This window comes from Ixodes scapularis, unplaced genomic scaffold (assembly GCF_016920785.2).
Source record: "Ixodes scapularis isolate PalLabHiFi unplaced genomic scaffold, ASM1692078v2 PGA_scaffold6__148_contigs__length_123643588, whole genome shotgun sequence".
In the NCBI taxonomy this organism is placed as follows: Eukaryota; Metazoa; Arthropoda; class Arachnida; order Ixodida; family Ixodidae; genus Ixodes; species Ixodes scapularis.
Genome location: NW_024609881.1, coordinates 80686553 through 80709833, shown reverse-complemented (window position 1 = coordinate 80709833; position 23281 = coordinate 80686553). Strand labels below are relative to the sequence as shown.

The following is a 23281-nucleotide window of genomic DNA, read 5'->3' as shown; positions in this document are numbered from 1 at the left end:
TCAGCGCAGAACATTGCGCATTATATAAAGCGTCAGGCAAGTATTTCAAGGCAGATAGTAGGGAGTTTTAACAGACCGTCCCGATAACTTCGATAACGATAGCTGATACCTGATACTGCGCCGCGCGAAGCCTTAACGCGTAGATCGTATCGCTGTTGCGTATTATGGAAGGTATCGAAACGCACTACAAAAACTCTCTAGTGTCAAACGTGAGAACGTTATATTCAGAAATGTTAAGTAATTAAAATATAACGTTATAGTAATGCAGCTATAAATTCGTTCATTCTATTTGAAAAAAATGGGAAACTAAGATGAACTATTTCTACTTTTTAATATCAATTACATATCGACAAATTCACATTGGCTCTCCACACCATTACTACTGCTTCAAATCTACCTATCTGTGCAGCGCGGCGTCGAGAAAGGACAGGAAAATTATTCATGTAGTAAGTTCATAAATCAGACAGATTTTAAAGAAACAGGGGTGCGACATGGATGTAGTCTGCACTGCGTGTCAATCGGTTTCGCTGGATATTCGACGAGGAATAGCCATTAACTAATATCCCTAAATTAACCTTTTTTATTTGTGGCTTTATGGGTCACGTTGCGATTTCAGCATAAACTAGCGGTTAAATCAATCTTTAAAGAAATCGCGAAAAGGGGATTAGTTTTGACATCTCTGAGATGTTTGAGTGCGCGATAACGGATATACAGGCTGATTCAAGGAGACGCCAGGCTCTTTAAATCGACCGCTAAATTCGGTTTCTTACCCTATCACGCTACGACTTTGTGCAGCGTTGCCCACACATGGTGCATTTTTTTTTTTTTTTTTTTTGTAAAATTTACAAAAAGAGCGAACTTATCTGAGGAAAAAGTAAAGAAAGAAAAAGGCTTAGCTCCTATGTAAACGCAGCGACGCCACCGGTCTTCAAACAACACGGCGCCGTTTCGCACGGGAGACAAGAGATGGCGCAACGAACGCCGCCAACGAACGAGCACACGGCGCCGAGAGCCGGCGTTTTTAGCAGACAATTTTTTCGACTCAAAAGCGGCGCGCGTTCCGCAGGCGGCGACAGTCGCAGAAACAAAAACAGGCGCGGTAACAACAAGGAACTACAGTTCCTTGTCTGCTAAAGACGCCGGCTTTCAGCATCGTATAAGCTCGTTCGCTGGCGGCAGTTGGCGTCGCGACCGCTTGCGCCATCTCTTGTCTCCCTTGCGAAACGGCGCTGTGTTGTTTGAAGACCGGTGGCGTCGCTGCGTTTCCGTAGGAGCTAAGCCTTCTTCTTTCTTTACCTTTTCCTCAGGTAAATTCGCTCCTTGCAAATTTCACAAAAAAAAAAAAAATGCACCATCTGTCGGCAACGCTGCACAAAGTCGTAGCGTGATAGGTTAAGAAGGCAAATTTTGCGGACGATTTAAAGAGCCTGGATTCTCCTTGAATCACCGTGTATAAATCCGTTATCGCGCTACTTTTACCCGATTCCAAATCTTGAGGTTGGAAATGCTCCGAAGTTCTGGCCCTCAATGAAGCGTTGAAGATGAGTGCGCTCGTTTCGGGTACCTCGTCATTAGAGAGTTACAGCAGATCGTTGCGATGATTCCGATGGCGATACCAGATATTAGAGAGTTTTAGGGAACCGTGTCTGCACATCTGATACGGCCACGGTGGGCCCTCCGGTACGAACTGCGCATAACCGAGTCTTCTGAGGTAGAGCGTACACAGTTCGTACCGAAGTGCCCATCGTACCCTATCGGACTTGCGAAAACGGTTCCCTAAAACTCCCTTTTAGAGAGTTTTAGGGAACCGTTTTTGCACATTCGATACGGTACGATTGGCTCTCAGGTATGGACTGCGCATGCGTGAGGTCCCTGCTGCCTTATCATATTCCAGTGTCCGAACCATGAGCTGTGGTCGTGTGGTCAAAGCGGCTCACATCAGTAGCGTCTCGACTCGTTTATAGAACGGGTCGCTGTGGGAAGGGGCTTGCCGAAGCTTCATACGTGAATGAAAGCATTCGTGATTGTGCCTGGAAGAAATGACTTGGTGGCTAGAGAATCAAGTCGAATTCACGATAAATAAAACAGAACAAAAACAAACCGTGAACAAGACACCAACGCCTTCTTATAATCATATTGTTTGTTTGTCTCAGTGTGGTTCAAGCGTTGCTCTGCCATTTTGATGAAGGCGCCGACAAGGTGAGTTCAAACCCTGTCCGATGACCCAGCCGTTAGTGGTTAGGGTGTCCGGGATTTGTAGCGCGGAGCGAAGATGAGCTACGTCGGCTTTGTGGAATCGAAGTTGGAGTAGCACATCCACTTCATGACTCGACGCGAGGTCGAACCTCCCAGTTTCGCCGTCAACGATGTCCTCCTTTTTGGGGTAGCCAAGTCAAATAAAAGGACTTCTAAGTTTTTCGCGCCGAGTAGAATAAATTCGAACTCATCGTTAAAATGTTCTAGCGCCATGATAGCTGCGACGATCGTCTTCTCCTTTCAACTGTTCAGTCACCGTGGTGACGCCGCCGCCATATTTAGCGCTCCCATTCTAGCAAAACGAGAAACACATATCGTTAGGTCCACAAATTTGGCTTCAGGTTATTTCTGAAGAGAGAAATATTTTCCTTCAGTTTTGTGAACTTACCAAACTCCCCCCCCCCTCTCCCCCCCCCCCCCCCCAAAAAAAAAAAAAGAAAAGAACACAAAAAAACATGCACCCTCTTTACCCACCTTATGAAGCCATTGCGTATTTCCGATGCCAGGGGGCGCGACCTGCAGCGATCGTCTGAATCGTCTGCAAACACGGTTCTCTAAAAGCCATGTTTGTGAGGGTAAAAGCGCTAAAAACAACGGACGAGTAAAAGAAACGAACAACCCAGAGCGCTACTTGCAACTGACGTTTATTCTCAAAAAACACACACATATATATGCACCGTGAAATCGCGACATGTACTGCATACCCTTCTCTAAAAGCCGTTTCATGAAAAACTTCCAGCCTTTCTACTCTGGTGAAGAAGGAAGACCAGCGAAGCTGTACTATGGTCAGACGACCTCAAGGACGACTTCTTCGACGACCTCGAGAATGACGCCTAGAGGACGCCCTCAGGGACGACGTGTAGGACGACCTGAAGAACGACTTCTACGACGACCTCGAGGGCGACATCTAGGACGCCGCCTAGAGAAATTCAGCCTTTCCACTCTGGTGAAAACCCGAGAGGAAAGGCAGGAAGGCCGGCACGACGATTGTCTGGTTGCCGCCGTCGCTCATAGATGGCGGTAGCTGTCCACAGTTTTGTGTCGACATTTCTTTGCGGGGGACACGATCCTGGGGAAACTAGCCCTTAACAGCTCCGGTGTAAAACGATCGGTTTGAGCTCCCGATCCGAGGTACCGGTTGTGTGGACTATCGACTGGTGTTGTATTATATTCTTCCAACGTCTTTACCACGCATCTTATCGTTATCGGAGGCATTGGAACGCTATACTGAAACTCTATTATCTCCGCAACATGCCGTCGGTGCATCCATCAAGAATACTCTTCTGAGATAACGACGAGGCGCCCGAAACGAGTATGTCATTACTCGGTGTTTTATTAAGGGCCATGCTTCTGGTGCTCGTTTTGCGTCCAGTTTCAAAATCGGGGGACTAAGCCCCCTAAAGTGACTAAAAATATCCGAAAGTCCCTCACCTACTCGAAAAAAGGTTTCAATTGATCTAGATTCTAATAAAGACGTGCTTTAAAACTGTAAAACCAACATGACCCATAAAGAAATTAAGTAAATATTTAATTAACATATATAATTATCCTCTTATTATGACGCCTGCTCCGATGTAATGCCTGCCGAAATCGCTTAAATATATAGTAAAGGCACCCCCATAAAATTGTTATTATTAAAAATAAATTAAAAAAAAAAACGTGTTCAAATTAAAAGTGCGCGCTCTGTCCCTTTTAGCGTTAGAAACAGAAGCCTGTCCAGCATTCGAATGGCATTCTAAAAGCAATTTATAAGTAAGCACTTCTTTCTCAAGTTAAGTATACTTGTAAAAGTCAAACTATCTCCTGAGCAATTTAGTTAATTCTCAAAAATAGCTTTTAAGATCTTGCCTCTTATTTTTCTACAATCCCAGCACAGATGAAAATGATTCTCGATTCGCGAGTTTCGCAGGAAGACCAAATCGCCAGAAGCGATAATAAATAGTGAGGTTATGATTGCATGGATGAAAAGCAAATAAGTAGACATGCAATTAATACGTCGTTAATGATGAAGGTACAATAACAAAAAGTACGAGCAAATCATCGTACCCTGTCCAACTCCAGCGCTTTCCGTATCCGTTGTCGAGCCTTCACTTTTGCCACGGCAAACCATCCTTGCACGGAGTCCGCAAACCACAAGTGGAAGTTCTGGATCGACAACTGGTCCCAGTCCCTGGGAAAAAATGAAATAAAAAAAACAAAATGTCAACATGGGCTTTTTTTTTTTTTTTTTTTTTCTTCAAACTGCAGTTGTGACTTTTTTTCTCGCTACGCAACATACATTTTAGCAAAGCATACAGCACCATCTGCGGCGCCAAAAGGAATGCCGGGAACAACCTGTACTGAACTGGCTGCTGCAGTGGAACAAGGAAGCGACCTTAAAGACGGAAATTACGCAGGCGAGTGGGCGTTGACAGGCGAACCACTGCGCTACATCTCTTTCTCTGTCATTCGCTCTCCTATGTTACATGTGGTGCATGCTGCTGAAGAGCCAAGGAAAAGCACACAGGACGTTCCCATCATTCGTTGCGAGCTCCGCGCGCAGCCTTCGGGACTTTCGCGAAGGGTCTATTTTATTTTGACTGTATAGTCACATCGCTTAATAAAACAAAAAGATATTCGTTGGTGACGGGTAATCCGCACACCCTGACTCGCTTAAAGTTAAGGTGTAAGCCTTTAAAAAAAAAACAAGAAAAGCAAACAAACAAAACTAAAGCCTAAAGCCCACACTTTGAGCTTTGGTGTTTTTTTCCGTGAAGTGGCCTCAGAGCCGTGCCTCGTCAACTGGATTGCTTTCCCACTCACTCGCGTGGCAGGTGTTCCCTGAAGCGCACAAACTCCTGCAGGGCCATGTAGAGCTCGAAGAGGGCGGCCCCCATGGAGATGTGTTCGGCCGACAGATCTTGGGCCGCCGAGTCGACCGTGTTCACCTGACCGCACACTTCCTGGACCTTCGCTGGGAGGCCAGCTCCACTCTGGACCACCAGAAAGGGGATTGAAGGGTTTTAACACACAACTTGCTATAGGGCTGGGCTTCACGAGAAAAACGACGCGTTACGATCGGCCGGCGCATAGACGCCAACTTAACTCTGCAACGTCACACCACTGCGGTGGGGCCGTTGCTGTCAGCACTGCGCATGCGCAGATGCTTCGTCCCAAAAACAGAGGCGTTGCCCCAAACACGGGCAAACGCGGGCTAGTCACTAAATATCGATTTGATGTGTAATACAACTCCAAGGCTATCTGCTTATTAGACCTTGGCGAAAAGGTGTGACAATATGACGTAGCGTGTCGCGACAAAGTCACGTGACGTCATGACGTCACGTGACGTCAGACACACACACACACGCACACCATGCGCAAAGCTCCTTCCGAAAAAATTGTGTGCGTCTCCTAGTTTATTATATAAGACCAAACCGTGCCTATATCTTAAGTGAAGGCGACAATGTTCTAGTTTGACAGACACGCCGTCGATAAAGTGCCACGAAACATCCGCTTTGGTACCGTGCGTGTCTGCCACGTTTAAGTATGTCCGTGCGTGTCTGGCACGTTTAAGAAGCGAGAGGTTGTCCGCGTCCTTTTAAAAGGAAGGATTACCCAAATTCAATATTTTTGAATTTGGGATTACGACTGTTTTCAGCTAAGACAGCGTCCCTGAATTACAAAGTACGATTTTCTGTCGATATTGAGTGTAGTTTTATAAATACCACTGGGCTCAATGTTTCGTTTCGGGCGCCTACGGCGAAACCGAAACAATCTGCTAAAGGGATGGCAACGCTGAGCCGTATGGCCGCGACGTGACGTCATCGTGGCGCTGCCGCAGAAGGGGTGCCCCTCCTTAGCCACTTCAGCCCGCCTCTCGTCGTTCGAAGTGCCATCTAGATTTTCGTTTCATAACTGTGTGTTTCATAGATCAGAGATGGAACGCCATCTAGAAGCTGTGCTTCGAAACATATGTATTACATATAATACACTGCAGTTACCTTAGCGGCCATGAATAAAATAGCGCAAAACAACAAGGAAGGGAGGACGAGGTAGACAGGAAGGGCGCTAACTCCATATCTGATGGCGGCCGAGTGGTACCTGGCCTTCATGATGGACAACCAACTAGCCCGCCAGCTCATCTTATTGCAGTACCTTAGCGGCCATCCAGCGCATCGAACGACGGGTGGCGAGTCATGGTAAGTGAGGGGGGGGGGGGGGGGGGGGGGGTACTGCCCGTGCAAGCAGCGTCTATGGGCAGTTCCGTAACTCAGCTAATCTAATAACGTTGGCTACAACCAACCGACCGCAGGTCCACCATGACGCGGCGTCATAGCTGGTCGCATCTTTAAAATCGGTTGTATTGGAGTACGCGGCTTCACTTTGACGTAGTATTTCGGATGTGATCATATTTCGGGTCACTAAAGCGATATAAGCAATTCATTTTGGTTTCGTTTTCGACCGGAGCTTCCCTTTAATACCTCAATTTAATTCTACAAGCAATAAGCATTCTTACAAAGCGTAACTTCTACTTAAAAAACGCAATCAAAGATACACCACCCACGGCTGTTACCAGACCTCAAGGAGCCATTTCTAGTTTAACAGAAGCACGACAGGCCACTTCCACAAAGCAAAGTGCACACCTAATCCCAGGCGTGCACTTTGCGTACTCTCGGTTCGGAGGCTCAGGACGCGCAGCGTGTTTTGAGCGGTGCTGATCGTTTACGACGAGCTTCTCTGTGCTCGTCCTACGTACAATAGGTACGAAGAGCGCGGGACGTATCGTGGCCATCGTAAGAACGAACGACGTTCACGGGCTTGGTAGTACCACTATATGGGTCACAAGCCCATAGCCGCTGACCCATATTGGCAGCGATTCTACGTAACCTAGAATGGTCAAGGCATGCGAACGTCCTCCTCTACCATGCACGTAGCGTCATCACTCTATAGCCAGACGCCGAGCGTCCCTCAACGCGTTCATTGGACACGATTCCCAGCCGAACGCAGACGCAGCACTCGTATCCAATCTCTGTATTCGCTCGATCTCACAGCGATTCGGATGCAACATTCTAGTGCGCAGGCTGTGGTTATTCCAGGTGGTGCCGACTTCACTAGCGGTTCAGATCACGCGCGCGCTTACGTGGTGAGCTAGTGACTTGTGCACGCCTAAAACGGACAAGCGGTCTGTTCTTCGCGCGTCCAGAAATGAACAGCGATTCGCTCGCGTGCATCATCTGGAAACCAGGGATTGGCGATCGAGCCCTCGGAATTTAATAGTGATTGGATTGTGTGTACCCGAATGTGACAAGCGATTGGTTCCCGCACGCTTGCACGAAACAGTCTAGAGATTGGCTATCGAGCATTGTGAGGGTGACTGGCCATTGGCTGGCGCGTGCCGAGAGCGACCGCGTGCCCCTGAAAGCAAGATGTCCGAAACTGACCAGCGGTTGTCTGGCGCGCGTCCGAAAATGATTAACGATTGGCTCGCGTGTGCCTCAAAGTAACAAACGATTGACTCGTGCAGTCGAGACCAATTAACTCGTGTGCGTGCTCTGGGCGGGGCCGGAACTAACTAGCGACTGGCTCGCGTGCGTTAGAAAGCAACGAGCGATTGACTCGCGAGCACCTTGTACTACCAAGCTTTGACCTGATGCGTTCGTTTTTTAGTCAATGTCACAGCTGTTTCGATCCATCAAAATATTACGAATTGCGATATACCTAAACAATTCCCCTTCACACACATAAAAAAAAAAAAAACTGTGAAAGCGAGTGTTAGAAGGCATGCACGTTGTCCGAAAACACCGAAACACACCGTAGGACCCCCCGTACACGGCTCCCGATCAAAATACCTACCTCAGGACAGAGGTGTCTGGCGACTCGCTCACGCAACTGATTCGAGATAGCAGCGTGTAGGAGAAATGACAAGCACAGAGATGGATATTATTTTATTACCCTAGACACTTCAGTGTAGATGTGTTAGCCTGTCATAGTGACCACAATGAGTGTCGTATACCTAGAAGGCAGCTTAAAAACCAACGAAGAGAGATCGAGACATTAATAAATCGCACACGTAGGGACATCACTTTTTTTTTTCCACTGCGGAAGTTGCACGGTAAAGCACTGTTCGAGTTCAGCCGCTATTTCTAGGCTTGTTTAACATCAAATAAAAAAACAGTCATTATTCCTACAAAGCAATCGACTTAAGGCTAGAAGAGAAAAAAAAAAAAAGAAACATGGCATCTAGATAAAGAACGCAGTACAAAATCTACTTGGTATCACCTCCTCACCCAAACTATTTAAGTTTCTTGAAGAAGAATATTTAAGTTTGGGGAACATAAAAAAACAGAGAGTTCCCAGTGCGGTACCACAAAAGATCAAAATAATTAAGTGAACCTACCCATGACTTTAGAAAACATACCCAGCATTGCGATACGGCTACACAGGGCTTCAAACAGGTTGCTTCAAAAGCAATTAGTACTCTAGTGTCAATCATGTAGAATTGCCTCGTTTGTAACAAAGATGTTGCAATAATTAAACAAATATTGGAGACCTGGTCGTAATATAAAAAAGTCAAAACTGAAGTAAGCCTGGAGCGTGTTTGATGATTCAATGGAGTGCTACAAAAATAATATAGTAAGGGTGCAGGCGAGCTGGTGAATGTTAACTATGTTGAACGAAACCGAGACTGGGGCAGAAATTAACATAAAAGTCCAAGGAACAGAAAAGCACAGGTCGACCTGTCAATCTTCAATCTCAATTTTTAAACGCCGTCCTGTCTTTTTCTGTTCCCTCAACTTATATGTTCATTTCTGCACCAGTCTCAGGTTTATTCAACATGCTACAAAAGCTATAAAATCGGCAAAATGCGAACATAGACACGAAAGCACAGAAATGAGGCGACCACGAACAGTGCGTCTATCCTCGTTTGTTTCATTTTGTCGTTTTGCCCTTGTTTGTCCGTCCCCTCCTTGCAAATACGCGCTAATTTATCTTTACCATTAGACTAATCTACCTAGCTCTCAAGGAGGGTCTGTAGGAATGGCTCTCGTTCAGGAGGTGATACGACTTCACATCTCACACGTCAAGCATGCCACACTTTCGACATCTTGTAAACTGTCCGAAAATGTTATTTTGACACCCACCAGTTTATCCAGCTGCTTGTAGACAACAGCCGTGTAGTTGACACCCACGTATCTGAATAAACAAAAATGAAAATACATATTTCACAGGCTGAAAATATATCTCAGCGCTGAGAACTATTACAGTCAAATTGGTCGTTCTTAAAATATGTAGTAAAGTGTATCTTGACTTCTCTGTTACATGAATATAAGTTATTTTAGTGATTTACTGATGCCAAGACCTAAGGAAAAACGATTTTGCGTGCATTCAACTTCGATGTAAAGTGGCTGATCATGATTGTTCACTCACAGGAGGCAGAGAACGAACTATTTAGAGTGTAAGGGCTTGTGCACATCTTTTCTTTTCGTGCGATTGGCATGTGCTCCAAGATCAACCTACCAGGGGTATGTTCGCGAAATGAACGCTCCGTAATGTACTTCTCGAAACCCGTTGTTAGCAGCCGTACTGTTTATACACAATCAAAAACGAAAAGCAGCCCTCGATTGAAACATTCTGTTCCAGGACAAAATAAAACTTTTTTTTTCTTTTTCATGATGTGAATAGCTCCTGAAACGAGAATACTTCGCCACATCATCAGCAAGTACTTCATAAGCCATCTCTTGAGTGGATTTCGTAATGTTTTCGAATGATTACTCGTAGAAATTGTTACTGGACTGGTTTGACTCACTTCTCAAACACGGTGTTGTAATGCTTGATGCCTTTGTGTAGGTCCACATTCAACGCATTCGTGAGTTCCGTGAGGCTAGCGAGCACAGTCTGCTCAGTCTGTAAGAGAGTGAAAAGAGAGTGAAATAAGATTCCATGAGTTATTCCTTATCACCAGTGGCGCACTTTTGCAACTTTTTACAACCCCCCCCCCCCCCTTTTTCAACTTACGTTTTAAAATACCACGCACGTAGCCTCATTTCGCACGTAAAATAATAAAAAAAAAACATTAAACCAACAAAGGATTTTCTTTCTCGCTGCCATGGTCGCACATTCAAAAGAGGAGAACATAAAACGAAACTGGGGCTCTTCAGTAACTTCAAGGCGGTATTTTAAGGGAATGCTTTATGCCCATTGAAAACAGTTGGGGACCAATCTCATCATAGTATCTCCCTCGTCATAACCTTTTCTGCGCCGACACCATCAAATAAGGAATCTCAATCGTTATCAATTGACGAGGCCACAAACTGAAGTTCCTAAATTTTGATAGAATAGTGCAACAAATGAAAAGTAGGCATGCATGTTCAGAATGCGTGACTGTAGTGTCCTAAACCTTGTGCCGCTACTCTCAGGCACATAAGAGCAGCATTTCACTCTTCTTTTATAAGACGAAGTAGAAAACAAGAACTGCGCTACACCAGAATCACGCGAAGCAAATGTGTGCCAATAAATATTTCGATTCGCGTTTTGTTCACAACATTCTAAATTAGTAACATATTTCGATATTATTACTTTCCAGCAGTCTTATACAGCTGAAACCCCTTCCGTTAGTACGTTACATAGAGCACTCACCAGGACAAAAAGTCAAATTTGGGCGTTTTACGTGCCGAACCAACGACGGGCATCTGGCACGCCCCAGTGGAGGACTGAGGATTAATTTGGACCACCTGGGGATCTTTCGACGCGCAACCGAAAGCTCGGTTACACGGCGCCTCTTCCGCAATAAGCCTCCGTCGGATTGCGGTCACCTCGGCCGGGATTCGAACACTCACCAGGACAGTTGGCTGATGCAGAGCGTGAACGCAACGGAACCAATCCACGCAGCCTTTCTAAAAAAAAAAGAAAACGTACCTATGTGCTTACTGCTTACACAAGACAATAAATAAATACATAAATAAATGAAATTAAGTTAATGAAATTAAAAAAACGATGCCTAGAAAATACCCCCAAAAAAGATAGTTTTTATGGACTGAAATGTCCCAACAACACACTTGCCGGGTTTTAGCTTTCGTGCATTTCGTTTTTAGAATAATATATCACGGTTTCACATTTTTTGGAATTTTTAGAAATAAGCAGAGCAACATTCACACGTACCATTCCTCGCACAACAAAAATATATATGGATCATGAGATTGCTGATAGCACCTTTCCCGTAGTACTATAGCATTCTACTGTAAAATTTCTTATTCGCCAGTCAGGTAATTGGTTAGTGTAAATAGCTGGTTTCAAATTTTATTCCCAAAAAAGTTGTCTAAATGTTTTTTTTTGTTAAGCATTTAGTTCCATGGTTTTTCTAAAAGATAAAAAAAAAGAAAACTCTTGCTGACTTTAGTAATCTGGGAAATCAGCAGAGGCAACATTATTCGAAAGCAATCTCATTGCACTCTTTCAGAGTTTAATACTATGATATAAAGAAATAAAAATTAATACGTGGTCAGATAAAACACGTTTTAGACATGTGTCTTACACTTTGACTCGGTCATCCCTAAATAAAACTCTCCCAAATAAACCTCTAGGGGCGCGCGTTCCATTCTATTTCTTGAGCACCACTCAATCTTCAATTGACGATCGAGGGTTACAGTTTTATCTTTTAGGGTCATACCGAAATGAATAAGTTAATGAAGTTATATACCCCCACCAACCGTAGACTTTCCCGAAGTCACCTAGTGGCAGTGAAATACAATTTCACCCTTTAATTTATCATAAAAAAAGCCTTTGTTTAGTAGTTCTGCCACTGCGGAAATGTTGATACTAAATGATTTTCGTTGGAAATGCAAAAAAAAGAAAGAAGAAACTCCCGCAGCAGCGTGGCAGCAACTAAAAACAAAAATGCTCTTCATTTACGACTTTTATTAGGGATAGTGGAACGTGCGCTTCGTGCCATCCTGAATGGGTCATATACCGGTCACAGTTCCTGTCATTACACCCGTCAGAAGAGTCGTAAAAGCTCGCAGCAGTCGTCATCTTGGCTAATAGCGAGTTCGTTTCGCTGCACTCGTGCCCACGCGTGTTCACTCGTAGTGCAAAGCGAGTTCGTTTCGGTAGAAAGCAATCTCGCCATGAACCTTGCATTGCCAGCGTCTGCCATTTCTTTATTTGCAATTTCTGAATCGTTTCTTTTTTTTTTTTTTTGTAATTTTACACACGCTCCACTCTTCCGGTGGGTAAGGAAAAGCTCTAGACAAACAAATCAGCGGCCGCGAGATCTCACTCCCCATCTGTGTGAGCATAAAAAAAACAAAAAAAACCTTGACAACGTTTGTCGGAGAAAGCTCGCCCAGCAGAAACCTGTGACGCGTCCAATCAGTAGCCGAAAAAGCTAAACATGATGATTTTACCCGAGGCTTGAGTAAAATCACTATGTTTAACAGCTTACACCAGCTTTCTTGCAGTCGTATTTTGTTTGAGAAAGCTCTCGCTCTCACCGCTCTAACCAGGGACAAATTGTGATCCAGCTGTTAACGAAGATTGAAATCAAAAGTGCCGCGAAAAGCATTGTCCGAGATACCAACAGACTAGTTTTAAGCCATATCCTTTCAGTGGTTCACGCTTAAAACTACACAAGCTCCTGCATAAACAGTATGAACAGTTTTCTCCAGTGTAGGCGGCTATAAGGATTGAAAGATCGCTCTACTTTCGTTACTTTTTAGGGCTGTTTTGTGGTCAGCTGGTTGCGGAAACTTATGTCGCCTGTAAATATCTCCACGACAGTCGACTTGTTTGAAGTCATCGAAAATATAAACTAACGTTGCCGCGACTGCACTACCCTGGTCCCACCTCTTATGTCGGACAGCAGGGCGCTTGTTTCGGTTTGAGGTATGTACTGTTACTACAACACAGATGGAACAGCATCACTCGGCAAGTTCGTTCAGGACCGGTTCTTTGTGACTCACTGCGCGAGTGCAATGTATTTCGGGAGTCGCACAGTACCAGAGTAAATGAAACGAACTGACTATAACGAGTCGACTGTTTGCCCGACTTATATATAGGCTATTTCAACGAAGGGTTTCAAAATCTCTAAAAATAGGGTGGTTGAGAAAACAAATGAAAATGTTTCCGGGGGAAATGTTGCCAGCCACGGCGGACGTCAAGGGCTGCAACAAACATACTAATCAGGTAAACAATGAACTAAAATGTACTAATAAACTTTTCACTTGAGGAAATTAACTTATGGTTTTAAAAAAACTTGCTAAGCATAATCGAAAAACACTAAATCAACCCATTTTGGAATTATATAAGGCAGGGGCAGCATCTTACGGAGTTCCAAAAAAAAACGCTAAATTTAGACGCGTTTCTAGGTTTCGGTTTCCTAAGGGAGCGCATCTTTGCGCCAGCGGCCCTGCTGCCCAGTGGCCAAGACCCACAACGCATGCGCGCCATACTTTCCTCCTTCTTACGAGGGAGGCGAGGCGGTAGCATCGCGTCCGCATCCGATCCGCATCCACAGACTTCGTATCCGCAACCGAACCGCATGCCCAATGTTCTTAAATAATTGTATCCGCCTCCGATTCGCATCCGCAGAGTTCGAATTCCTATCCGAACTGCATCCGGAAAAATTCGGAACCGCATCCGACCCTCAGTCCGCTGACACATTTTACATAATAAAATCAAGCATAAACAAAAATAATTAAAAAAAAAAAACACCAGAATGCTACCCTATATGTCGCCTGCTTACCTTAGTGAGAAGAAGTGTAAGAATACGGTGAAAGTAATTTTATTGTATTCTGTTTTATCATATTTAGAAAATAAGTGGCCATCCTTCCACAAACACTTCGCATCGCTCAAAAGATGATGCAGTTATGAGATCATCCTAGGGTTTCGTAACACTGACACCCGGTCCAAAAGGTGCGCTCAAAAGGAAGGATATTTTAATATTTATTTCGGTATTTGCCTTGCAAAACTTACTTCAAGCAGACGCATATTTTATAAACATAAAAGCTAACAAAGGACAGACTAATAACATTGCGTCATTTTATTTCGGCCAAACCATAAAAAGGTGGGAGAGGAAAGGCGCTCATTCACCGCAGCAAAAGTACTCGTGTACATCCGGTAAGGCGCGAGTACCCCACTGGGAAAATACCATAATATTCAATAATAGTAACACCTCCCATCGGCTTCAGTGTTAAACATTAATCCTTAACTGGATACTCGGAACCAAATACTTAAAAATAACTCATTGCCAAAGCTGTGGGGAAAAAGAAAAACGCACACACACGCAACGCTTAACTTGTCGAGGTTTCTGTGTAGAAGAAACAGAATATCGTCAACATGGACAGATTCAGACTAGTTCGTCTCTCTTAAATTCTTACCCCTCATGAGAAGAGTCTCTCCGTTGGTGCATTTGGTGCTGGGGTGCTACGCACGAAATGCGGTACAAGAATGAGGTGCGGAAAGGCGTGCTGGCGGAAGTTTCACCACTCCAGAGGATCGAATTCACTCTCCTCGATCTGCTTGTAAGCGAAGAAGACACTTCCAGGCTTCTCCAACTTTCTTGTGGCTTGTACATTTTGGGCTTTCTTTGCCAAAAGGACGTTTTCCGCTTTTTCGCTGCCAAACAAGAACACGCTTTCCCGGGACGACTGAAGCTCCGGCATTCTTAGCTTTTTCCGGAAATCATTTCTGGCGAAACAGAACGTTCAAAAGGGATCTTTGGTGAGAATCAAATCTCTCCTGACGTAAAGAACAATTTTCTCCCCGATTGGCACCTTTTACCTAAGAGAGTAGTCGGCCCCGCGATACATTCGATGATGCACTTCATAGTACCCATCACGTATTCACTTTACACTGTGCGGTACCGCAAACATTTATGGGCCGCCCCAGCAAAAATGTAGATCCGGACCCGAGGACATTCGCATTCAGACCCCTGGCGTTCGTAAACTGGCGGATATCCGCCAGTTCACGGCGGATATTAGCGGATGATAGGAGGTTAATCCGCGGATATGCAGGACTCTACTTATGCCCTTCCTAAACGAGTTGATTTATGATTTTCGATTAGGCTTAGCAAGTTTTTTACAGAAACGATATATTTATTTTCGCTAATTATAAAGTTAATTATTACATTTTAGGTTATTACTTATCTAATCAGTATATTGTATGTCTTTTGAAATCCTTGACGTCCGCCGTGGCTGGCAGTTTGTTCCTGAAAAGTTTCTTTCCTCCAAACCCCCTATTTATAGGGATCTTTGAAAAGCCTCTGATGAAACATGTCCTATTCATTATTCTCAAACACCGAGATACTGCCTTTTTTTCTTTTTTTGTAGCGTTACTGGATTTTGTTTTTTTTCGTTCCGCGTGCAATTAAATAAAAATGATGACCCTAGCTCTATACACGCCAGGAAAAAAGCGCGTAGCTAGGAAACAAGTGAGCCGTCTGGTTCTTTCTGTCTTAATATTCGCGTTAATCTCACGAGCAAGGATCGGTGTAGCAAAAAAAAAAAAAAAAAAAACATTTGAAAATACAAATACCGGGATGCTCGACGAAAACAGCTAAAATACTGATACTGAAATGCATCCGTGCGAAAGTATCGCGAAACGCATCAAAAATACTTTGAAAAGTTAAAAAAAGTACTTGGATATCAAAATACAGGAATACATTTTGCCGGGGCAGTAATATGTTTCTTTAAAAACAAATATTTTTGTGTAGCGAACTCTTGTATTACCGGAAAAAAATTACTATTCTTAAAACAAAAACAAAACAACCTTTTTCTACATATTTTATCATTTCACGTGGAAGCAATACAAAACTAAAGTAAATGTACGACTTTTGCCGTTACTCTCGACAGCTTTTGATGACAAGTAACTTAGTGATCCCTCGTCAGTCAGCCGCTCCCGATTTGGGCGAAGAGTCACGTTAGCGAACGAGATTAAGCGTTCCACAAGTGACAACAAGCACGGGGTTCCTATTAAAATGAACGACGATCGCTTCTCCAATGGGAACGCTGTAAACCTTGCAAATATAGTTTCTCTCTTTTTTTCCGGTCTTCAATGCATAACAACACCTCGCTTGGAGTTGGTAATAGGTAGGCTACGTTGATAGGGTTTGTACTTCTGAGGGAAAAAATGAGTCGTCCAGGGAAAACAAAAACGCATACTAACCTTGAGGTACATATTGATGTCCAACTTGGAGGTTCTCGAGCGCGAAATTACTTTCACGTAAATTGCCTTTTTTTTTTTTCCTTTAACATAAAGTTGGCGGAACTAATGCGAGTCTTCGCTAGGTTGGAAATATTTCCAATCCAGACTGCAGTGCGCTTCTCATTTAGATATATTGCACGCCTTTGAAGCAATATCGCACGAACCAGAAAATTCGTTTTATATCTGACGAAATATACCCCGAAAGGTCAGCGTCCTCTACACTCAGTTCACACCTAAGCTGATAGTGCGGTGGGAGCTACGCTCTCGCCTGACCAATCAGCCGCCTCCCTTCTCATCGCGTGACTCCCATCTCTGCGCGTGGGTATGGGCGAGAGCGTGAGCACGTGGCGAAAGATAGGCTTATGACTGGTCCAACGAGGACGTAGCTTCCACCGTACTATCAGCTTAGGGGTGAACGGAGTATAGTCCCATGCCGGTAACTTCTCTGGAGTCACTTCAAGACGTCACCTTGGAATGAAATTATCACTTTTTTATTTTTTTTTATCTGATTACGTGAGGGAAGAAACTTAACCCCCGCCCTAGTAAATGGTGCTAGGAGTGCAATGAACAGTTGTAAGGCTCGTGCTCGCTGTGCCTTCACCGTTTTGATTCTACAAAAAATAGTTGCTCAACGGAAGCATTACGGAATGCATATGAGGGAGACACCAATGTCGGGGCCATAATGCTCAAAACAAACCTTAGTCTGCTTGATAACAAAGCCTCATTGTCACATTTACTGTACCTCCTACAACTCCAAACAAATAAAGTAAACAGACACAAGAGCTTTCGTTTGGCGGTCACTGATTTCTCGAACGTCGCAACAAGATACATTTGCCCGGGATTGTATCGCTATATGAGGAATACACCAAAAATGTATTCTGATACTGAAATACAGATATTGAATGACAAATCTTATCGTCCTACCGAAATATAAATACTAAAATTATTTCTAAAATACTATCGCGATACGTTTGTATCGCGATACTGCACAGCCCTGCTGTGTAGGTAACCTTCACCAGCCCGCCCACATCTCCATCTTTATGTCTTATATTTACTTATATCTTATTTAATTTAAACTCAAAGGTCGGTAGCTTTAGATAAGGTACATGACACCCGTGTAACACCGACACCCACAATTACACAATGAACATGTGGCCCCAATAAGGAATGTCCCTACAGTCACAATTTCGAGGCATATTATTCTATACCAAATGATTCTCTGCGATTTGGTCAAATTTCATACTAGAAGAGCTTAGAAGTTACATATATGTCATCTTCGCTGTGTGTTTATGCAATATTACCTAAAGAGACTGCAAACCCTACTTCACACAAGTGTCCCTTATGTGCCTCGCACTGGCCCCTAACAATGACACTCTTCAAAAGCAACATGACCCAGAAATTTATTAGAAGAATTAATTTCCATATTTGAATAATTGGTCAAATTATTATGGCTCTATTCCCCGCCTGTTTGTTCAGCAAGGCTAATGAATGCACAGAGAATACGGCATCAATGCAAAAGTAATCGCCCGTTTTTTCATGAAGTCCAAAAAAATGAAAAACAAAATCCTTGTATTTTAACTGCTATGAGTTAACATAATTATAATGCAATTAAATGCAAAGGTGCAAGCGAGCTGGACAAGAATAACGAAAGTAATCCCTGGAGAAGGGGTACAAGAGGGACAAAGGACAAACATAAATCTCAAAACACAGCTATAGGTGACTGGTGAGCGACCGAAAAAATCCGCCTGGTCCGGGTATCGAACCCGGGACCTCTCCATTACAAGTGGAGCGCTCTACCAACTGAACTAACCAGGGGTTAGACGTTAGTAGAGCAAATGGGTTTTATCAGCTGCCACCAGTCGAACAGCAACAAGGGTGAAGCTTGCAATTTAAGGTTATAATTATAATGCAATTAAATGCAAAGGTGCAAGCGAGCTGGACAAGAATGACGAAAGTAATCCCTGGAGAAGGGCAACAAGAGGGACAAAGGACAAACATAAATCTCCAAACACAGCTAGGTGACTGGTGAGCGACCGAAAAAATCCGCCTGGTCCGGGTATCGAACCCGGGACCTCTCCATTACAAGTGGAGCGCTCTATCAACTGAGCTAACCAGGGGTTAGACGTTAGTAGAGCAAACGGGTTTCATCAGCTGCCACCAGTCGAACACCAACAAGGGTGTTTGGAGATTTATGTTTGTCCTTTGTCTTTGTCCCTCTTGTTCCCCTTCTCCAGGGATTACTTTCGTCATGAGTTAACATATAATCCTGCACATACCCATCATCTTCATATTTTCAAAGTTATAAACGAGGCTCTGCGACCATAGCTAGCACAACAATAACAAAAAAACACATCGGCGATATTTTGCATTTTTTTGTTTATATTTGTCGAGCGTCAAACTGTACTGCATAAGTAGCTGCCATGGAAAATGCACTACAGATTCAGCAATGCTTGCATATGGTGAGCAACGCCATTACCGCCAACAAGCGATCGCCGTTTTTTTTTTTTTCTCTGTATTTCTTTCAGAAATAAAAGACTGTCATTAAAATTACTAGGGTGGTGGAAAGCAGTCATTTAGAGCAGAAACCTAAGCGATAAATTTGATGCCAGCATGCAAACCCTTTCTAAGTAAAATGCAAAAATGTGCCAAAGTCGTGTTCGTATTACCACTTCGCGCAGTGAACTTTAAGTGGCAAGTTTCCTGACGTTCAAAAATCATTAGAAAAAAAAACGCGTTGCATAAAGGGCGGATTATTTTGATCGATCCATCAACGCCCGAATGGAAGCTTTGTTTGCTAGTGTTTTGTCCCCTTCAATTAACATGTTTATGCCTCTAAAGTATTATAAAATCTTGGTAATGTGAGAACCATGCATAGTAGGATATCTGATTTTTTTTTTCTGTTTCATCTTTAGGTTCGGCATTTTTGTGTGGACAACGCTAGAGAGTTTGACATGTGTGTGTGTGTGTGTGTGTGTATATATATACACATATATACGTCTGTTTACGCTTGTGTGAGTGTGTTTCTTTTTCGCCTGTGTCGTGATGCATCACCGGTCAGGCATGTTGCCGTTGTGTGGCATCAATAAATAAATAAATCATCCATTCATTCATTCATCATTCCATAATCAAAATAACTAGAAATAAACTCAGTTCCTTAAAAAATCATTCAATCTGCCCATTCGAACCTGTTCGTATACCGCAAACGAGGCACGTACCTTCAAAGTATTCACAATCTCGACGCTGAGTTGGTTCCGAAAGGGACAGCACCACTGGAAGGCCTTCATGCGGTAAATGAGGGCCAAGCACCTGTAATAGAGAAGCCACCAAGGCGCGGAAGCGGTAAGCGGCACGGGCGCGTAACTGGCACAGACAAAGAAGCCAACAAAAACAACGAAAACGTTAAAAAAAACTCAAGACCGAGTGCCTTGAAACCTCTCAAACTCTTTTACGACGAGAGAACACACTGGCTCTACCTAACGGGTACCAGTGGAGCACTTGGCGGTCCCATATATTTTCTATTTCTTCCGCGAATAATTTGTTCCTTCTTGCCTCGGAAAACTATCGTCAATGTTATAAACGACAATTACTCATAGGTAGTATTACATTGATAAGGATAGATTACTGGGCAAGTTGGTAAGAGTTCATGTTGAAAAACAGCACGACTGGGACGAGGTCAAGCAGACAGAGAACACAAGACAAGCGCTGCTTGTATATTACAAGCAGCGCCTGTTATACACTCTCAAGAAAAAAGGGTGTAAAAGGGTGTATGATTCCACCCTTTGTCCCATATAATACGCCCCAAAACTTCATTTCGACGTACAGCGCCCTATAGTCGAACAGACGGCCCCGAATTTTACGAGGGTCTTGATAACGGTGCGATATAACTTTTTTAAATAGCTAAAGTTCGTATCAAAGACCACATAAAGAAAACACCGAGTTTTTACAATAGGGCCAAGAAAACCCCGATTTTTTGTTTGTATTCAGTAAAACGTACATTAGCTATTTTAATAAGTTGTACCACACGGCTATCAAGCCCCTCGTAAAATTTGGGGCCGTCTGCTTGTCTTTAGGGCGCTGTACGTCGAATTGAAGTTTTGGGGTGTATTATATAGGTCGAAGGGTGTAACGATACACCATTTTACACCAGTTTTTTTCTTGAGAGTTTATATTACAAGCAGGTAGTATACATACGCTTGTATATTATATATTACATATATAATATGTAATATATAATATACGCTTGTATATTATACGCTTTTAATTTGCGCTTGTAAATTACAAGCGTATGTAATATTACATAATATACGCATGTATATTACAAGCAGGTAGTATTCCATCTGACCTCGGAAATACCACGAAACCTTCGCTCTAGTAAAATGCAGTTCCAGGGTCACCCCATAGATGGCGCCAGTGTACCAATGTGTTATCTCGTCATAAGTGCTTTTAAGAGGTTTTAATGCATTCCGTTCTAAAGAGTCGCAAGTGCCTTGAAGGTTTAATCGGCAAAATCGTATACCACACACAAGAGAGAGAGAGAGAACGAGCATCGAGAAAGGAGCAGCGAGCGTCGTCGTGTCGGCGTGACAGCTGGATAGAGCGAGGCTGCGCGAGTGCGTCGGCAAGGCCACTCTGGGCTCCTTGTGTACTACACTCGTTATCTCGAACATTCGGTCTAGAATGTTCGAGCGTCGAATACTCGGGAGACTGACTCGCAAGGTTATGTTGGCATCCTTATCTGCTACCATCGGCGTAAGGGTAAACACGAATCTTCTAGATGTACGGAGAAGCGTTCCCTTTCGGACATGCATGCGGCTACATACATGAATCAGTGGGGAAGAAACATTTAAAAGAAACCCGTCGTCAGATTAGGCTTGAGCTGATCACCGGAGAAAGACGTCAGCAGGCAAATTTTGAAGCGCAGTTCCCTAACCTTAGCAACACCACCTTAGAATAATCAATCCCCGTAACACTCAACATCGACACAGGGAGAACAAGCGCAGACACAGATTGGACACGAATGTGGCATCATCGTTGGGTTGGGCCTCTCGTCAGTCATTGCATCGGAAGACCCTCGGTGTCGGGCTCGGGGGGCGTCTAATATTACGCCGAAGAAAGTTAGTGCGCACGATCAGCCCAGTATACGCGAAGGACGGCAGCGCGCAGGAGGCGATCATTGATATGGTCTATAGCGGACAAGATCGGAAACGCAGTTTGTCGACTGGAGCCAACACCAGCACGTCGTCGGGACTTCACTCACTTGAGCAAGTGGGCTAGCTTGTGCTCGGCCTCCACGTGTGTCATGGGAAACAGGTCCCGGTGCTTGTGCAGCAGCTCCAGGCAGTAGTCGATGAAGACGTTGAAGGCTTCGGCCAGACACGCCTCCTGCGGGTGCAAGGGCGTCCCACACACGCCCAGCGTCACGACGACCTGCCCTTTGCCACTATATTAGAACTGGGAATGCCGAAACCTTTCCTGGAGTTCGAATGGGTCGGCGAACTTTCGAAACTGTCAAACGTTTTGACAAAATTCGACTTTTGAACAAGGCTGCCTTATCTCAACACATTGTTGTTATTGTTGTTGTTTCTTTCATCTTTTTTTTTGGGGGGGGGGGGGGGAGGGGGAGGGGGAGGTGACGTAGACGTGAGTGAGATGTATTTCTTGCAGGGGTAGCAGAACTATCGATCTCTCATTTCTTGATGAAAAATAATGTACACATATATTTAATTAAACTTTTACAAAATATAAAATTACATACAAACTTTTTGGTAACGCAGTTTTTTCGTGTGAATCAATAAACCTTGTAAATACACCTCCGCCTGGTGACGTCGTTTTTGCCCAATGAATCAATCACGTTCACGAATGGAAAGAGTCGAACCTGATGTAACTCGAACCTAGGTAAGTTTGCGACATCTCTATTTAGAACGTTTTAGCATACTCCTACCGTAATTCCGCTACCGTTACCGGCATGCCGGATCAGGCTAAATTGAGCCAGTAACGTACCGTTACCGAACCACCGCCGCATTAGGGGAGTGTTAGTAGATCGCTCCGATTACTCTGATAACAAACCCGATACTCCGCCGGTGCCCTCGTGCATGTATCGTATCGTTATCGGGTATCATTAGAAAGCTTTAGGGAATCGTTTTCGGTAGGTACTGCGAATGCGCTGGCGCAGAAGAAACGCGCATGCGCAGTGCGTACCGGAGTGTCTACCGTAACGTATCGAATGTACAAAAACATTTCCCTAAAACTCTCTACTGTCGTGGTTATCCGAACGATCTGCTAAAACTTTCTATTGATTCTGACCCTCAGGACTTCGCTTCCTTACGATGCTGTGGAGTAGCACGGTTGGGAGAAACGTCATCCGCGGTATGTTCCGCGGACCAGTTGCGGCAAAGCCGCAACGGTAGCTCGGTAATGCCATATGCTAGAATGTTCTATGAAACTACCGACTTCGATGTAAAAAACTGTAGTGGAAGAAAGTGAGCGAGGTCCGTTTTTTCCGGACTATATTCCGTGGACTATACATGTTTAAAAGTTGAAAGTTTACTCGATGCGGACAATCTACGGGTGCGGACTATACAAGAATGTTTTTTTTTTCTAGATCGTTTACTGTGACAAGACGTGAAGGATTTTACGAATAATGGAGTATAGTAATGTTAAATTATGTATGATACAAGCTTTTTTGTGAGCTATACAGCAGGTATTTATCGAGGTGTGCTGTCTATGATCATTTATACCTTTGGACAGGGCACTAAGTGCGGACTATGCACCGAGTGCGGACTATCTGAGCAAAAACTTTTATTTTTGACCCAAGATTGGCCTTTGCGGACTAGCACCGAGTGCGGAT

General features: G+C 44.0%; 1 protein-coding gene across 2 annotated transcripts in view; it reads right to left on the bottom strand.

Annotated features, from left to right (window-relative positions):
* The window catches only part of LOC8051575 (BAI1-associated protein 3), a 331413-nt gene that overhangs the window by 26533 nt on the left and 281599 nt on the right, over positions 1-23281 (bottom strand). For both annotated transcript variants that reach the window (XM_040220141.3, XM_040220142.3), the window contains 7 exons: positions 21692-21816; positions 19650-19740; positions 11073-11129; positions 10043-10140; positions 9378-9429; positions 5059-5228; positions 4303-4426 (listed from right to left, as the gene is read on the bottom strand). In XM_040220141.3, coding sequence (XP_040076075.1) covers positions 4303-4426; positions 5059-5228; positions 9378-9429; positions 10043-10140; positions 11073-11129; positions 19650-19740; positions 21692-21816 — 717 coding nt within the window. The remainder of the gene's footprint in view (positions 1-4302; positions 4427-5058; positions 5229-9377; positions 9430-10042; positions 10141-11072; positions 11130-19649; positions 19741-21691; positions 21817-23281) is intronic.